The 18,506-nt window shown below is 37.7% G+C and overlaps 1 protein-coding gene across 4 annotated transcripts in view; it reads right to left on the bottom strand.

Annotated features, from left to right (window-relative positions):
* MAP3K15 (mitogen-activated protein kinase kinase kinase 15) overlaps positions 1–18,506 on the bottom strand; it is an 84,731-nt gene that overhangs the window by 24,465 nt on the left and 41,760 nt on the right. For all 4 annotated transcript variants that reach the window (XM_072994315.2, XM_020789177.3, XM_072994316.2 and 1 more), the window contains 8 exons: positions 13,781–13,951; positions 12,680–12,792; positions 11,295–11,454; positions 9,977–10,127; positions 7,625–7,732; positions 6,847–6,896; positions 2,911–3,006; positions 1,548–1,635 (listed from right to left, as the gene is read on the bottom strand). In XM_072994315.2, the coding sequence (XP_072850416.2) occupies positions 1,548–1,635; positions 2,911–3,006; positions 6,847–6,896; positions 7,625–7,732; positions 9,977–10,127; positions 11,295–11,454; positions 12,680–12,792; positions 13,781–13,951 (937 nt within the window). The remainder of the gene's footprint in view (positions 1–1,547; positions 1,636–2,910; positions 3,007–6,846; positions 6,897–7,624; positions 7,733–9,976; positions 10,128–11,294; positions 11,455–12,679; positions 12,793–13,780; positions 13,952–18,506) is intronic.

Below are 18,506 nucleotides of genomic sequence, written 5' to 3' on the forward strand. Positions count from 1 at the left end.
CATCCCATGGCATATCTGGTTTAATTATGTGTCTCTGACCTTCTTCCTTCATATTTTATCCTTTAGGATTTAACAAGGCTTAAACAGAAGTGGTGTCCATAGGCCAAAGTTAAAAATATTATGTGAAAGAGCAGAATTAATCCCTCCCCCCAGTATTTGATGTTCAAATCCTAATGATTTTGGGCTAAGAACTAGAGCAAGGTAAAATAGGAGGAACTCATAAACTGTCTGATGTTGTTGGACTCCAACTGCAATGAGTTATTATACAGAGCATGAGTTCAACTGCTCTACAAAAAACAGTCCTGGTGTAGGAGTGCTTTATGGGATAGGTGAGTCCAGGCAAAAACAACAACAACATGTAGTTCAATTCTGTAAATTCCAGATTCATTTTCCTATTAATAAAAATATCAGTTTTCATACAAAGTTCTCCACTCATATATATAATTACAGTGGTGCCGCGTTTAACGACAAATCTGTATAGCGATGTGGATTTTGCGATCGCAAAAGCGATCGCATTGTGATTTTTAAATAGGGAAAACATTGCATTGTGATGATCGGTAAACGTTTCGCTTACCAATCTTCGCATTGCGATGTTTTAAAACAGCTGATCAACAGTTCAAAAATGGCCGCCGGGTCAACAAAATGGCCGGCCGCAGCATTTTCGTGTGCTTTCCTCGCTTACCAAGGCAGCGAAAATGGTGGCCAGATGGAAGATCTTCGCATAACAGTGAGTTTATCCCCCATAGGAACACACTGAAGGGGTTTCAATGCGTTCCTATGGGGTTTTTTGCCCCATACAGTGGGGTCTCTACTTAAGAACTTAATCCGTATTGGAAGGTGGTTCTCAAGTTGAAAAGTTCTTATGTTGAATCTGCATTTCCCATAGGAATGCATTGAAAACCATTTAATCCGTATCTGCTCTTTTCCGTCCATAGAAACTACAGTGGAACCTCTACTTAAGAACTTAATCCGTTTTGGAATGGTGTTCTTAAGTAGAAACGTTCTTAAGTTGAAGCAAAATTTCCCATAGGAATGGACTGAAAACCAATTAATCCGTTCTGGCTGTTTTTTTGTTATGTAGAGGTGCGTTCGTACATTGAAGCATTAGTTCCCATAGGCGCTAATGCAAAGCTGGTTAATACGTACTCTACCACTAGGGGGACAATTTTTTTTTTAAACCTAAGATGACCTAAGGTTAAAAAAAGAGCAGGAAAGGTGTTTTTTTCCTGTTCTTATCTTGGATTTCTGTTCTCAAGTAGAAGCAAAATTTAGCAAATGGAGCTGTTCTTAAGTTGGATTGTTCTTAAGTAGAGACGTTCTTAACTAGAGACCCCACTGTATAGCGACGTTTCCGGATAGCGACAATTTATCCGGAACGGATTATTGTCGCTATGCGGGGCACCACTGTATATATAAATATCTGTTGTGTACATGCAAAAATCAGGTTTCTAGGATATGCCATTTGATTTACTGTGGTACAAATCTGTTGCAGCACATGTTTTCATTCCATAGGCCCTACATATTTAAACTTCTAAAAATGTACTTACTTCCAATGTGTCTCCATCAATTTCTGCTTCAAATTCCAGAGTACTTCCTACAGCATCAGTTAAAATTTCTTTAACCAGGCCACAGAATCTGAAAGCAACATGCATCTCACTTTTAAAATGATTAAAAGGCCATGTTTCAAATACTTTAGTGCTGAATGTCCTGTTTGTGCCAGTGTAATGTAAAGTTACACCAGTGTAAATGTGCCACATATAATACTGGCCAACAAAGGACTGTGCCATGCAATTGTGCAATAGGTCCTGAGTCCCCAGTTGTGCAATGTACCTGTGGAAGTGCCTGAGGCATAACTCTTCCACCTCAGCCACTGTGCAACTACTGCAAGTGCAACACTGAGTTCTGTGTGCATAGTTGTGCAACAGGATTCTGGTCATTAATTCAAAAAGAAGCACTTACAACACACTTGCTGAAATGCTGTGGGCCAATTAAGCAAATAGTATAACTTCTAGACATGAATTGTCCTAAGTTAAGTAATCTCCATAGCCATTATCTCTTGCCTGCTGAGTCATGCATATGGCAATTTGCTACCAACACTTGTGCTGTTTGCATAACTGTGCAACAGGATCTTTGTCTTTCACTTTGTTCTAGTTACTTTAAATCAGTGCTGGCTCAAAACATTTTTCTCTCTGCAATAAAACCTGAAGCAAAGAAGTACAGATGCACACAAGTAGTCAGTGCTGGGACAAGCAAGCTTATGTTACAAAAGGAATGCAATCAAAAGATAACTGGAGCTGAGAATGTCTAAAACATGATCCCTCTATATCACTATTATTTAATGGGTCACGTCTGTTGTTTCAATTTTTTGTTAGTTTTAATGACCTGTGAGTTGCCTTGAGACCCTTTTCTGGGAGAAAGGCAGCATAAAAGTGCAGCAAAAAAAACCACCCCCTTTTTAAAAGACTGCACGTATACAACTTCTGATGTAATTTTCATTAATAAGGTTCTAAGTCACATTATAGTTGCTGTTTAAAGCCACTGAAATCAGTCAAGAATGAATGTAAAAGTAAAATGACTTAACAGAGTTTGGTACAAAGGTCCCTTGTAAGCTCCTTTTTTAAAGAAGAGATCTGAAGCTGACGTGAACCAGAAAAATATTAAGCGGCCCTGTGAACTGTTCAGTACCAATTGTTCAGTACTGTACTAATTTTGTTCTATACTACAGCAGGCTGCATGTAAGTTAACTTTCTATGTATTTCTCACTTTCCACAAACAATTTCAGATGCAGTCAAATATCAGTGCACATTCAAGATGCTCCTTTTTGTTAGGTCCCAGATTTTGAAAAGCATATGCATATTTGGACAGGCTACTGTGGTGGTTATGAAAAACAAAGTCAAACAAACTTCTCACCTAGAACACTGGTTCTCTGTAGAAAAGTATATTTGAAAGTCATCAGAGTTGTCGTGAACATAGAGAAAACAGCATCGTTCATCAAATTTAGATATGCTGCAAAAAGTCCAGTGAAAACAGTTATTGCTGGGCAGAACTGACATGAGTAAGGGGAGATACTACAGTTAGGAGATGAAGAGAAGCAATTAGTTATATGTAGTTTGACACACACATTATCTCAGTCTTCCTCCTACCACTGCAAAGGCAGAAAATCAAACAGATATAGCAGAACTGTTACTTTTAAAAAATGTTTGCCTTCTGATTGACTGCTCAAAATACATATTAATTAATTAATTAATTGGTTTATCTACCAACTCTGAAGATTCAGTTGTTCACAATATCTCTGGTTTATGAATGTGGGATATCTAGCTTCTGCATTCATCAATTCAAAATTCCTGGTAATGGCCCCATATTGCTGTATACCATTGTGCCCATATGGCCAGCAGGAAAAAGGATGCCAAACTTTACACAGCAAAGAGCAGCTTAAATATGGATGACACCAAGGCAGCAGTCAAGATGGTCCAAATGTTCCCCTCTCATGCTCAGTACCATTCATAAAGAGACACCAAGCAGGGTGTCTCAGAACATGACTTCTTTTTTCATCAGTTAACCGTTTATCACCCAAATACAAAACAATTCTCATTTTTCAATAAGTACAGGTACTATTTATTTATTTATTTACAATATTTTTAGCCGCACCATTACTAGTGGCTATTGTGGGCAATTTCTCTGAAGACATATGGCAAAATGTCCCTCTTACTGAAGCACTGCCACTCCATTACTTTCTTTTAAGCAAAACCGGTTCTTTTAAAGAACCTTTACAGAAAACCTGTAACTTCAGTCTGTGTCTGTGACCTTTCTCTCCAAATAACTCCTTCCCCTGCCCATGAATGTACACAATGTTTCATTTCACAAAGTTCCTGATGGCAAGTCTGTACTACACATGCTCAGTCTTATAATAAAGTGGCTGTTTTTCCCTTTTAAAGGGTTTTGTTTTTGAAGATCAATATTTCAGCCTCTACAATTTGGATTTTTTCTAAATAAAAAAGTGGGTAGGACCAACTACTCTCTTTCAAGGTAAGAGAGATTGGTTTTATCAGATTATGTGATCTGTTTTAAATCTAAGGTCATTTGGGTTCACCTATTTCTGAATGGGAGTAACACTTTTATTTTAAAAAAATCATAACTTGAAAACCCTTTATCCAAACCTCCCCACATTGGGCACAGAGCAGGAGCAGATAGCCTGCTATAACTGTATCAAATGTGGTGTTGATCCAAAACCCAGTTTCAAAGTTATAATGTTTTGTTAGGGCTACCTCTATTTTTAGAATTGCTTGCTAGAATGTCAATTTGCTCTGCTGCATAATAAGAGGTACAATCTCATTAGGCCATAATAAAACACACAAAGGTTAATAAACCTACATAATGGTTGAAATCCTATTGTGTAGTATAGTACAGTGTAGTATAGTACATAGTACCTCAGCTTAAGAACTTAATCAGTATTGGGACTGTGTTCTTAAGTCGAAACAGTCTTAAGTTGAAGCACCATTTCCCATAGGAATGTATTGAAAACCATTTAATCCGTATCTATTGTTTTTCGTTCTTAAGTCAAGGCGCTGTTCTTAAATTGAAGCATTAGTTCCCATAGGAACTAATGCAAAGCTGGTTAATCCATATCTACCACTAGGGGGCAAATTTTAATTATTATTTTTCTTTTGACCTAAGGTGAACTTAGGTCAAAAAAAAGGGCAGGAACATTTTTTTCCTCTTTTTTTGGTTCTTAAGTCGAGGCTCTGTTCTCAAGTCGAAGCTACTTTTTGTGAACGGAGCCGCTCTTAACTCGAATCATTCTTATGTAGGGACTTTCTCAAGTTGAGGTACCACTGTAAGTCACACTAGAGCAGCACATTGCATCAGTGGGATTTGGTGTCAACTCCTTTGTGTTCCATTGATTCAAATGGGCCTAGTCACAACTTAATTTTGTTGCAGCTTACTTTTGTAAGTCATAACTAGAGTAGGCCCATCTGACTCAATGAAAATTGCAGGAAGTAACTTACAGAAGCATTGACTCACCAAATTCTCACTGATTCAATGGATTGTCTCTAGCATAACTTTCTACAGTAAGCAACAATATATAAGTATAGCAAAGGAAGCCACAAAAGGTTGCATGGTAGAATAGCGGGAAAGATACAGTATTTGACCTTCAAAGAAATGCCAATATAGGATTGGCATTCCTAGCAGATAACAAACTGTTTTGCTGATTTTTCTTTCTCAGATTGCTTGCTGCTGCACCACAAGCCTTTTCAGATGAGATTCCAAATCCAATTATGAGCAAAGATATTTTCAGATTCAAAGGGCTAGAAAAGTATATGTAGCAATTGAAAGAAAAAAGTCACCCACTTTCCCAACACTTTTTCCAAAAGACATGTACAAAATCCTTGCAGTTCAAATTGCTGAGGTTTGCAGATAGTGTTTGTTTAGACTTATATGCATGACACAGATAAATCCATACCACACGAGATGAGCAAAAGGGGAAAGCAATGACAATTTTCAAGAGCTAAGCAAGGAAAAGCTAATCAATATCCATCCAAGTTTCCAATTTGCCAATCTAAATATAACATTATGTGCAGAAATGTACGAGGAAAGAAAGATGAAACTCACTTTCTAAAAACTGTTTCATCAATGACAGTGTGAACATGAACAACATGTTTCAAGAAATACTGTTGTAGCTTAATGAAGATGAATTTATCAACCTTTCTTATAGCGCAGACAACAGAAGAAGTATTTGTATGAATTTTACAAGGGCCACACATCTGACTATCTTTAAAAAGTCTCTCAGGTCCTTTGTTTTAGGAAGGTTTATATTCTCTTCTCCATTGAAAAGGACTGTAATTGGTCGAGCTAGTAGCATTTGATCTAATCTTCCACAGATGAACAACTTTCTAAATTGTATCATACATGTAAGTCACACATTTTAACTGATTAATAGGACCACATTTAACCATGTAATGCTAGAGAATGGAGTCTACTAATACTTTCCCACTAAAATCAATGGGACTGAATGTACTTGTGAGCAACTTTGAGCAGACATAATAAAATCAATATCATTTAATTTAGTTGTTGCTAATTTAGAGTAGGACCTATGAAATTAACAGAACTTATGTCAGTTACAGCAACATTAAACTACATTGATTTCAACATAAATCCATCGATTTCAACAGAAATATGACTAAGCTTGGATCAAACTCTATATTGGAATACTTGTGAAGTGTTATCAAGAGCCAGACCTCCATTGTAACCAAGATGGCAGACTGGCTCCTGGTTAAGAAGGAATCTGGATAATATTAAACAAAGTGAAAGAGAGCTCAGTAGCACATCTTGTATATCTCAACTGCTAACAGCATTACATTTTTGCAGGCCCTTTCAAAATCTCACACAGATGTATGATAATTAATAAATTCTATTGAATTTTCTTTTTTCAGAATTTGGAAAGAAGGGCTAATTTCCCAAATGTGACTTACGATTATCTCAACATTCCTGTGTGTGAAACATTTGAAAATGTTGACTACAGCAACACTCAAGATCCAAAAATCACTTTAAAAACAGAATGAAGATACATACAAATTAAGTCAAGTTCAAAGACACAACCACTAAGGAAAGCAAGGACAAGAAAGAGCAAGTTAATTGGTAAAAGTTAATAATAGATAGGTCCTGCTTCCAGAACATAAACTATTTGTACTGTATTGCTTATATCTCAAAACAGAATTCCTAGCACCAGAATTCCTAGCCCTTGTCCACCTTGGATAGAGGTATGAAAAGAGCTCACTATCATAAAGCCACACAACATAGTGAAGGAAATAGGTGACACAAAAATGAAACCATCTGAAGAACACCAACCTTATTCCTCTAATGGAAGAAGCTGTAAAATTCCATTCATGAATCTGTTTCTGCAAATTGACATTGAAAAAACAAGTTATTTCAAATGAAGATGCCAGGCCATGTAATCCCATCAGATCTGTGTCACAAATATCTTGTCAGTCTTTTGTTTGGATGCAGTACATAGTAATATATGCAAGGTTGTCTGTTCAATTCATTTAAGGCAACAAGGTCGAAAGGATTTTGATGTATATTAGAAGACATAACCTTGCAAGACAATTACCTTGTTTGGATATAATGATACACCATGAAATTCAGTCTTCAACTCATGGACTCTCCCTCTCCTCTACCACAGTTGGGGAGGAGCCCAGAAGTTTTGGTTTCTAATTTAGACTAGTCATGTTTAAGCATTTTATTAAACCTCAGTCAAACTTAGCTTGGCAATGCTATTTTTTCACTATAACTCTTAGAATCTCCTAGCAAATATAGCCATTGGCCAATTATAGGAGTGATTTGTAAGAACTCTGCTTTTGTTTCATAATGAGAATTCAAGAAACTGAATCTTTGTCGGGATTCAGAATTTTAGGAAGCGTAACTAAAATATGTTATAGTTAAAATAAATATAAGAGGAGATTAAATAATCTTAAATCAAATTCAATATATTCTACAGTATTTTGTTATGCAAACAGTTATTGATAATTTTTTACGTGACTCGTATTTATTGAAGCAAACTATAAGAGATCTTGTTGGTAAGTGGTAAGTTGGTATGTGGTTGTGCAATGTAGAAGAAAACTCTTACCATTTCAGTAGGAGATACATGCCAAAGGGAAACAGTTCTCTCATCTGCTTCATTGTTGATGGAAACATATGCAGGCTGATACACCTTAGTTGGTTCTATCACTAACACCTAAATAGAGCACAGATTGAATTAGTGAAATCTCATTACTAACATAACACAGACTTTTAGCATAACCATCAGAATGCTAGTGCCAAGGCTGCAATCCCAGACTTGCTAGGGAGTCAACCCCACTGAGCATGGAGAGGTTTGTATCTACAGCATAGGACTACACAGTGAATTTGCACACAATAAATAACCATGACCTCCTCTTTGAAAAATGGAAAATAGATTCTAAAGCTCCATACAGTGTCTTATATTGCTTTTCTTGCCTTTTCATACACAATATGCAATTTGACTCATGGATATTACTAATGTACATGCACATTACATGCAAACTCTCTTCTTAGAATCATTCAAACAGGAGCGTGTCAGGAGCTGTGGAGGAGGGGAATCCCAAGTTTTAGGAAAAGGGAGAGGAAGGATGGGAACCCAAAAAAATTAATGAGAATTGACCATGCTCATTAGGTATGGAATGCCAACTGATTGTGGTGAGAGAGAAATGGAAACCTGAGTGTGCAAGTAAATGCAACTGTGTTTCCTTTTGTCCTAGAAAAAGGCAAGGCTGACTGAACAGGAACATTTCACCCTCCAATTTGTTATGTGCCAATCAGAACACTTTCTACCTTGTGATATGCTGAGCAAAATTATCAACAGAATGAGTAAGGCCTGTTCAGGTAACAGAAACCTTAATGCTTAAGGTTTACAACCAGATTGTTCACAAGTTTTTAATGTATAGGATTACAACTCTTCTCATCTCTAATCACTGTCCATGCTGGCTGGGCTGATGGGAGTTGTAATCCAAACAGAGTAGAGACCTACTGTTCTCCCCCTATAAAACATGAGTGCTCTTGGACCATTTGATTCTGTCTGATAGTGTCTCAGCAAGCATAAAATACACTTGTTCATTAGCTGGCTGAAACAGCATTAATATGTTGCAAAGCATACAATATACTGTATGTTATTTTGGTAACTGGGAACTTTAAATAAAGACAAGCTTGTCTCTATTGACATATGACAAGTGATGGGTCTCCCTTCACTCACTGAAGGTCTGTTCTGAGGCAAGGGTGGGAAGATAACAGGCAATTTCATGATCACAGGTTCTCTGGAAAAACAAAAGGACTGTTATCCTCATGCTCACCACGTGGCTGGCTGGGTCTGCGAAAGGACTTTGCATACAGACCAGATAAGCACAAACTTAACTCTAGTGAAGTGCTGGCATCAGCTGAGGCTCAATCCATTCAGTCATCACTGGGTATCTTTCACCCAGTTGCCCTATGCATGTATTGGCATTGTCAGAGAGTGACCAAAAGATCTCCTGTATGGAAAATTAGTGCAGGGGGAGATCACAGCTGTGATACAAGGACATCTTTAAGCAGGATCTGAAGGCCTTAGGAATGGACCTCAACAGATGGGAAACCTTGACATCTGAGCATTCAGCCTGGAGGCAGGTGGTGCATCATGGCCTCTCCCATTTGAACTGACACTTGTCCAGCAGGCCGAGGCAAAAAGGCAATCCCAAAACCAACAAAATTAGGGAGCTGGACAGGGGACAGACCGTATTTGTCTTCAGTATGGAAGGGATTGTCACTCTTGAATTGGCCTTCTCAGCCACACTAGACGCTGTTCCAAGTCCACCATTCTGAGCAAGTTACCATAGTCTCTTGAGACTGAAGGATGCCTATGTGTTACAACTTTATTGGGCCATGGCTGCTGTGGATGGGCACTGGAGTGAATCCAGCCTGGGGGAATGGAGACTATATGGCCATATTTTGTAGTGGGATCCCCTTAAAGGATCTTGGGGTACAGGCCTTGGTGAAGATAAGTCCAGCATGTGAGCAGTGAGTTGGCAGCAAGGGTGCTACCAAACAGTTGGGCACCTGGGTGGTACTCAATGCTCTCACACCATGCTTTGTTTCAGCAAGTGGGCTGGGTAGGTTGTTCACTGGTCAGCACCTGGGTCATCTGATTCCTGAATCCATTACCTATGTAGCTCTGCAGGTAAAACCAACAAAGTTTTGGCCATATTTCATCCATTCAAATAAGGTGTGTTGTTATTTCCTTGTGGCATTCCCACCAGTACTGTTGCTGTGACAGCAGTATGAGGATAGATGCAAAGCAATTTTTTTTTTTTTTGCTTGCCACAAAGTTTATGATTGTTTTAATGGAGTTGACTCCTAGGTATGTATATACAGAATTGCAGCCTTTGGTCAATCAAACACATTCTACATCAGCTTGTGAGTTAAAGAGTCTTACTGGGAATCGCAGGCCATTCATTGTTTCTTTGGTTGCCTCAAAAATGATATCTAACCAGAAGTTCAATCTCTCTTGTCTAGGAGAGTGTTCTGCAGTGTGTTTCTTGAAACGCTGAATTAGCATCAGGTTCTGTACTAAGGATTTCAAATACCTGAAAACATATGCATATATACAATTAATTTTTTTAAACCCAATACTGTAATTATTTTCTTTACCTTAAGAATGAAACAAGCTTTTCAAGGTTTACCATAAGTCTGCCACTGAAAATAGATGGACTAGAAAACCAAGATTGCAAAGACTATTTTTCCTTTTTAACATAAGATAGCTATTCAATCCAGCTGCCCCTACTAACTGAAGCAAAAGTTTCCTAATGATTTAAGCTTACAATTTACCGGTAGTTTGGCTGGCATATGAGTGATTTCCATAAAGAGACAAAATACATAGCTGGGTCTACATTGCATTTCTATGTTCATTTTGTGAAAATAATTGTAGATTCTTGGGATGAATTCTTGTGAAGCTATTTACTCCTAATCTGCACTCCAAAATTAAATTGCTACTTTATGCCATACAAAAATTACCTGGTTGATTTTTTAAATTTTTTTTGCAAAACTGTTACATAAAATGATGGCATGCTAAGGCAGTTAAAGAGAATCACATTTAGGAAGAGAGGTCATCATCACACTCCAACAGATTTTTACACTTCAAATAGTTATGTAGAATTAAGAGTTTCACCAAGGATGGCCATTTCCATCCCATGGCTGAATGGACAGAAGAAAGCTGATATCTCATATAGAGACATCTATACAAATACATGAAAAATCCCCACTCTGCCTCAGTTGCTTTAAAGGATAAGTAGGAAACTCAAGAGCTGGTATAGCTAAGTGGGTTGGAGTGCCCAGCCAGCTGCCCAGTCCAAGAGGGCCCCAGAAGGTGGTGTTGGTAAAGCACCCCTGACTGCCTTATATGTAAAAAGCCCCTGGGAGGGTTGCCATAAATTGGAATTAATATGATGGCATATGAATTCATTAATTAAGAACTACTGAGTTGGTCCTCTGGATGTATAGTCCATATACCCACCTTTAAATATTATAGTCAATATGATTTCAGCACAAAATATTAGACTAAAGAATAGGAGAGGTAGTGCCATCTTAAACAGCATTCAGCATTGAAAACACCTTTATTGTGTAGAAAACAGAACATATGTTGCTTGCATATTTTCCTAAGAAGGCGAATATTGTCATTATGTAATTTTTTAAAAAAATCATGTCCTCAGCTTTGGAGAACTTACAGATTTAATCTTATGACAGATGTTACCTACCAAATGGGAGGTTTCAGTTTAAACAGCCTCTCTGCTGCTTGCACAGCTTTCCCGGTGTCGCTGGCCAACATGCTGACGCTGAAGAATTGCCCGACATCCCAGTAATTGTTCATTTTTTCCAGACTCCCTTTTCTTCCCAATAAACTGTTTAATCGTACACCTTGACAAATTTGCATAAAAAGGATTCTGTTACACCTAAATGCACACATACCCACACCTCTGTCTACAGGTATGGAATTGAATTATGGGTTACATATTAAAAAGTATTAGGCAGAGACAAATTTTATATGAAATTTAGACATTGGCTTTTTATCTGCAATTAAATTATTATTGGAAAAACATGTGACAGATGAGAGTCTTACTCCATTTACACCTTTTGAGAGGAAACTATGGTAACATTCAAATGCGATCTAATATAGGGGTAACTATATTAGGAGATTCCAAGTGCGGTGTAGTGGATAGAGTGACAGACTAGGACTCTGGAGAACAGGGTTCAAACCCCTGTGCAGCTATGGAAGCTCACCAGGGGTGTGGAACTGGTCAAACCACTCCGTAATATCTCACTTACTTTGAAAGCCCTATTAGAGTTTGCTAAGAGACAACTGAGCTAATAGTAAGGCAGCTCAGGCTGTGTTGAACCAAACCCTTCCTAAAAATGTAAGGACTTCCTTGACCCTGGTATAACTTTTTGGTGGCACAGTAGCCATGTCCCTGGGCTGAGAGGGATTTGCATATGGTGTAACTCAGTCCCTCATCTGTTCCACCCCTTCCTTCCTTCCTTCCTTCCTTCCTTCCTTCCTTCCTTCCTTCCTTCCTCCCTCCCTCCCTCCCTCCGCTCTACCGCTGGCTGATATAGGCTAGCAAAACAGCTATGCTTGCAGTTTTGCCAACACAAGGAATATACTGGCAGAAAACATTACTGCCCATTCCAAATGCATTACAGCCAGCAAAGCTTTCAGTTTAGATTGCAATCTTATTTTGTACTCTGCTGCAGCAAAACCAACAGACAGTCTTGTGGCACCTTAATGACCAACATATTTCATTTGGCATAAGCACAAGCCCCTTCTTCAGATGCAAATTCAAAGGCACTAATCATACAGAACCTGAACTGCAGAAAAAATATTAGAAAGTGTTGTATATAATACTAGAAATTACCATAAAATGCAACTTGTTCTGACATGCTTTAAATATGGCATTCCAGGCCCATTCATGCTGAGGAGTAGATCCAAAGGTTTAGTTCCATGAGCAGAAAGAGTTTTTCTACAAAAGGGAACTCTGGCATGGAATGTCACCCTTGGATCCTGGCCCTGAATTAATAACCCCATTGTTGTTACAGAGAATTAACAACAACACTGCTGAAGCAATATTCTTAGGTTGTTGTTCACCTATTTTCCTTAATTCCATGGAGGAGTCAAACTGCTGCCCTGCAACTATCAAGAAGACTGCAAGGTTAATTCCAGAATAGAGAGTTGATTGGAGCTCAAACCCTTTACGGTACCTGCAGAGACAAGATTTTAATAAAATAGAGAACACATTTCAAAGATAAAGTATGTCAAGTTCTCAGTTCCAAATTAAGAAAATACGCTCACAGCCCATACTATTGAATCTGAATTGGTCTGTTTGTTTGCTTGGTTTCTTGGAAAGGCAGGGAAACAAGACTTTAATCAGTGAACATATAGGACTGAAGAGCAGCTATTATCATTTTTAAAGCCTGTAAATCTGTATAATACTGTTTGAAAGTGTGTGTCCAAAGATAGATCATGAAATATCGAAGCAACATTTGTGATCAGTAGGAGCTTCCTTTCACTTATTTTTAACTTTTTACTTCAATTTTTTATTTCAAGTGAAATACAAATAATGCTTCCATAACGGATGCTCACAACAGAAAGATTCCATGTAAAAGTACCACTATCTTAAACATACTTTATCCTGGTAACAAAGCTCAATAGACTCAGCCAATATCTGAGTCAACATCCAGAGTTGTGGGACTAGGATTGGAGACACCTAGGACTGGATAGCTCAGTGGTCTGGACATGTGCCTGTGGAGCCAGAGGTTGGCAGTTCAATTCCCCACTGGGCCTCCTTGACAGGGGCCAGATTCGATGATCCAGAGGGTCCCTTTCCAGCTCTGCAGTTCTAGGATTATTATTTTATTATTAAATCTGGTGGACTAGCCCTGAGGGACAACAGGGCAGTTACTTTCTCCCAACCTGACCTACATCACAGGGCTGCTGTGAGGTCAAAGTGAGGAGGAGAGCCGTATTCAGCTTTTTGGAAAGCTGAGTATAAAAGTATAAGAAATGAAAGTAATGCATAACTAATACATAAATAATAAAGTTTGGCAGATATCTGTGGCTTCTTTTTATCTCTTTTTATGAGGTGTTCTGCTCCCGTCCAACAGGAGAACTGGTTGGCAAACAACTTGGAACTTAAATCTGGAACACTTTGCCTTTTTGCAGTTCGATGGAAACCACTGCTTTTCTCACCATTCAATGGCTCTGTCTCGGCTACTCGTGTCTTTACAGTCTGAATCAAGGAATATATCTTTGTAGATCCTCCCACACAGGCAGAACATGTCTGGCGCTGGATGATCACATGTTTGCAGGACCTGCAGCATCACTTGTAGGGCTTTCCCCCGATCACCTGTATTGTTCCGTCTGGAATTCAAGTGGAAAAGGATGATCATAAGCTTGGACAAAGAACCATATCTTTCCAGTGTAATAATAATTATTATATGCCACCAAGTCAATTTTGACTTGTTGGGATCCACTTTTTTCTAGTTTAAAGTTCAGTAGTAGCTTATTATTCCCTTCTTCTGGATTTGCCCACACCACACAAGCTGACTCTTCTTCTATACAGGACAAAGTGGGGAATTATTCCTAGCTCCAGGTGGTCCAACTCACTGAACTATTTAGCAAGTTATCCATCACACCTAACATTTATGTTAATATTCAGTAGGCATACATATGAATTATGTTAAACTTGCAAACTATACATACATTAATAAATAGCTACATAGAAATTGATACTGTATCTGTCTCCTAGCAGAATTCTACAGAATCTGATGCATATTGCATACAAAATCTCTGTCATTTTGGAGAACATGTAATTAGGAAGCCACCACAAAGCAAAATTATTCATACATATATAGTTGTACGTGATTTGTCTCACATTACCTTGAAAGCTAGATTGTTTATTAAGAAGCCTTTTTATTAAGAAGCCTTTCATTACCTTGAAAGCTAGATTGTTTATTAAGAAGCCTTTGAAGTTTGGTAAGCATTTCCCAGAAGCAAATATACAACTTGAATTGCAATGAAATATATTTATTCACAGAAAAACAATTAGCAAAACTGCAATCTTTTAGCAAATGTTCTATAGCAGACCATTTTTCATGGAAAGATTTGTGCAAAGATGTTTTAGTAAAATCTATAACCAATTGCAATGGAGGCTGTCTCATTCACCTAAAACCTAGATTTTACTGTCTTCTATGATTTTGGGAATTATGTAGATTTTGATCAATATGAGAGATTATATCTGCATTAACCATGAACAATGGCAACATAGACCCCTACACTAAAGATGCCAATGTATTTTAAATTTTGATTAACTATATTACTTCAGAATCCCTAACTGAACCAAAGTAAAGGCAACTGAAGGCTAAATAAATGCAAAAACCACTCTTGTTATTTACAACAAATCAGTCAAACCAGAAAATCAAACACTGCTTTGCCGCTTAAAAGCTATTTCAAAACATCCTGCTAATCTTCAATGCAGTTAAAACTAGTTAGCAGATTTCATTCATTCATTCATTCATTCATTCATTCATTCATTCATTCATTTAGATTTTATTTATTTATTTATTTATTTGTTCGTTCGTTTGTTTGTTTGTTTGATTGATTGATTTCTATCCCACCCATCTAAACCAAAGGTCTACTCTGGGCGGTTTGCTGATGAACTCCTGATACCAAGGTATCCAGTTAAGAGCCTCGTGGCACAGTGGTTAAACTGCTGTACTACAGCCAAAACTGTGCTCACGACCTGGGGTTCAATCCTAGATAGCGGCTCAAGGTTGACTCAGCCTTCTATCCTTCCAGACTCAGCTTTCTATCCTTCCGAGGTCGGTAAAATGAGTACCCAGCTTGCTGGGGGGGGGGGGCAATGTGTAGCCTGCATAATTAAATTGTAAACCGCCCAGACAGTGCTTGAAGTGCTATGGGGCAGTATATAAGCAGCATGCTTTGCTTGCTTTTGCTTTGCTTTAAGATGTTTGTATATTAAAACAGGTGTACAAAGGACGTAACAATAGTCAGTAACAAGAAAACATTTCTGATAGTTTTCCACTATCCCTACAAAGAGGAAATTAAAAACTAACAGAATAACTACTGCATGACGGTGTAAAACATTTTCCTATGCATATTAAGGTGCAAAAGTAATTGCCCTGAAGAGGTGCAACTAGACAGACCATAAGCATTACAGTATTCAGATGTCTGGTAACTGCATATAACATTTAATTATTTATATGGAATTCACCATGCCCTACATCAGGATATCTACTAATGGAATGACTACTGTGTACATATCATTGGATCAATATTAAACTCTAATATTCAATAATGTAATTGCATACACTTTATGGAGTTTCTTGGAGTTAAAGGAATTAGGGCTTTTTGAAAATGCAATCAACAGTTAACACATTTGTTGCTTGAGGTACAGCACAATATATATATTTTGTGTACCTCACAGTGCAAACCAAAAAATTCTAAACAAAAATACAAAAGTAAGTTCTGCAAGATATTGCTAATAATTGTGTCTTGTCAAGTCAGTTCTGACTTATGGTGATCCTTTTCAGGGTTTTCTAGGTAGAGGGTACTCAGAAGTGGTCCATTCTGGGGTCACCCTAGGACTGTGCGGCTTGCCCAAGGCCAAAAGGCTGGCTCTACCCAGAAGAGGCACAGTGAGGATCTAACTCCCAGCCTCTAGCTCTGCAGCCAAACACTTAAGCTACTGAGCTATCCAACCACCTAGTTCTATATATTTTTCATGCAATGTTAATTCATGAAATATAACCATATTATTTATGCATTTCTTATCTTAAGTTTCAGTTGAAATATTTAAAAACAATCAGTGAAAAGTTAATTTTGATAACTAAGCAGATCAAGTAGTACCTCAGAAGGTAAATTGACACACTATTGTGTTATGTGATGTCAAGTCAGAACCAACTTATAGAAACCCTATCAAGAGTTTCAAAGTAAGTGAGATGTTTAAGAAGTAGTTCTATGGTGCCACTCTCCCCAGTGAGTTTTCATTGCTTGAGTTGGGATTTGAACACAGATCTTGTGAGTCCTAGTCCATCATTACCCCATATTGGATAATATACCAAATAAGAAAAGGTCTGCTTTTTGCCTTTCCTAGATGTTTGATCAGATTGTATAAAATGTTTATTTTATTTTATTTATTTATTTATTTATTTATTTATTTATTTATTTATTTATTTATTTATTTATTTATTTATTTATTTATTTATTTATTTATTTAATTTATATCCCGCCTATCTGGTCAGTTCAGACCACTCTAGGCGGGATCAGAACAAAGAAAGGAGCAATAAATTTAGATCCAGTCAAAACTGTATCCAGGTCCTTGGGCCATATCCTTGTTGATGAACTCTATTTAGCAGATACCTAATAACTGTTCTTTCTTGTAGTGTACTAAAAGTAATTCCAGACAAATCATGATCATGCTTGAGCCAGTTTGATCCTGGTTCACAATTGTGTTTCTACACACTACACCTAAACCAGTTTCTTGGTGAAGAAGGGATGGTAAACTGGTTTAACAAGCCAGGAAGCCTTCTATGAACGCAGTCATGTGGAAAGAGGAGTGCATTCAGCTTTGTTGCTTTCTTACCCAACAGCTGATAGTCTGTTGGACGGCGAATGTGAAATGTAACTGGTCAATATTCTTTTTAGATGTTATAAATATTGCACTTCAAACCGTATGTTGTAAACATCTGCATACTCCATGTTCTCAAAGTGCAAGCTTCACTTCACACAACAAGGTGCAGGATTTACAAGGGAAGAGTGCTCGTTCTTAATTTTTCCTCTCCCTTGGGGCTGTTTCTTCCTTGGGAAAGACACACACTGCCAACAGACAATACTCTGTGCACTACAATGATAACCTGAAGCATTACAGGTATACTATTTGGTATTAACTTGATTTACAATTTTCCCCTGAAAAAAATTGCTGAAATAGATATTCTTATTTGCCTTTTCATTTGGACCCCAATAATACCTGCACTACCAGCCTCAAATCAACAAAATGGTTTGCCTTTGCTATGTCTTCCTTTTATATCGTAACACTCAGATAGGCTTGCAGTGGTACAGAAATAAAGAGGCAATGAGGGTGATAAAATGGGCAAAATATTATTAAAAGAACATGGCAGAAAACATTAAACATTAAAGCCAATATGGAAAGGTGTTTGGCTATAACTACTTTATTGCAAAATGAAGGAGACTAGCACAGATGTGACATGAGCTGTCACTCTGTGATTTTAAATATATATATATATTTTTGTCACTATAGCCTGTATTGTCTTATTACTCAACACTTTTTGTTCCTAGAAATGTTTAGCAGCTGAAAGTCTCCCCATGGTGTTGAGTTAAAGCTTGCATGTTGATAGTCCTGGCAAGTGGCTCTGGTTATCTTTTCATCAAGCTAATCTCTGGACAATATTTAGTTTATGACTTCAGCTTTGAAACAGCTGTCACCAACAGTTTACTATGCAAGTTATCATTTAGAAACATGACCTCAGTTTTAGATTGCACAGTAATGAAAATACAGAACAGCTGAGCCTACAGGTAGTAGGACAAAACCATTCAAAGTAATCAGTATTTAAAATAAGAACACACGCTATTTGCTGAGACTGAGGTCAAGGGAAAACTAAACATAGACAACACTTAGAATGACTATTGTTAATACTAGCCATTCACAACATTGAATCCCCTTAAAAACTTAAAGTTTAATGACTATAAAGATCACAATTACTCACTTTCCCTGATTATTTATTATGACTGTCTCAAGGAGTGGAATAAAACTTATCAGAGGCCAGTTCTCTGAGGAAACTGCTGAAATGTCCCTTGGTAGTGCCCACAAAGAAGAACGCTGAGGAGGTCCGGTGTGGGAAGCAGAAACATTCCTCTCTGTGCCCAGTGCTTAAAA

Source organism: Pogona vitticeps, chromosome 3 (genome assembly GCF_051106095.1).
Source record: "Pogona vitticeps strain Pit_001003342236 chromosome 3, PviZW2.1, whole genome shotgun sequence".
Taxonomy (NCBI): domain Eukaryota; kingdom Metazoa; phylum Chordata; class Lepidosauria; order Squamata; family Agamidae; genus Pogona; species Pogona vitticeps.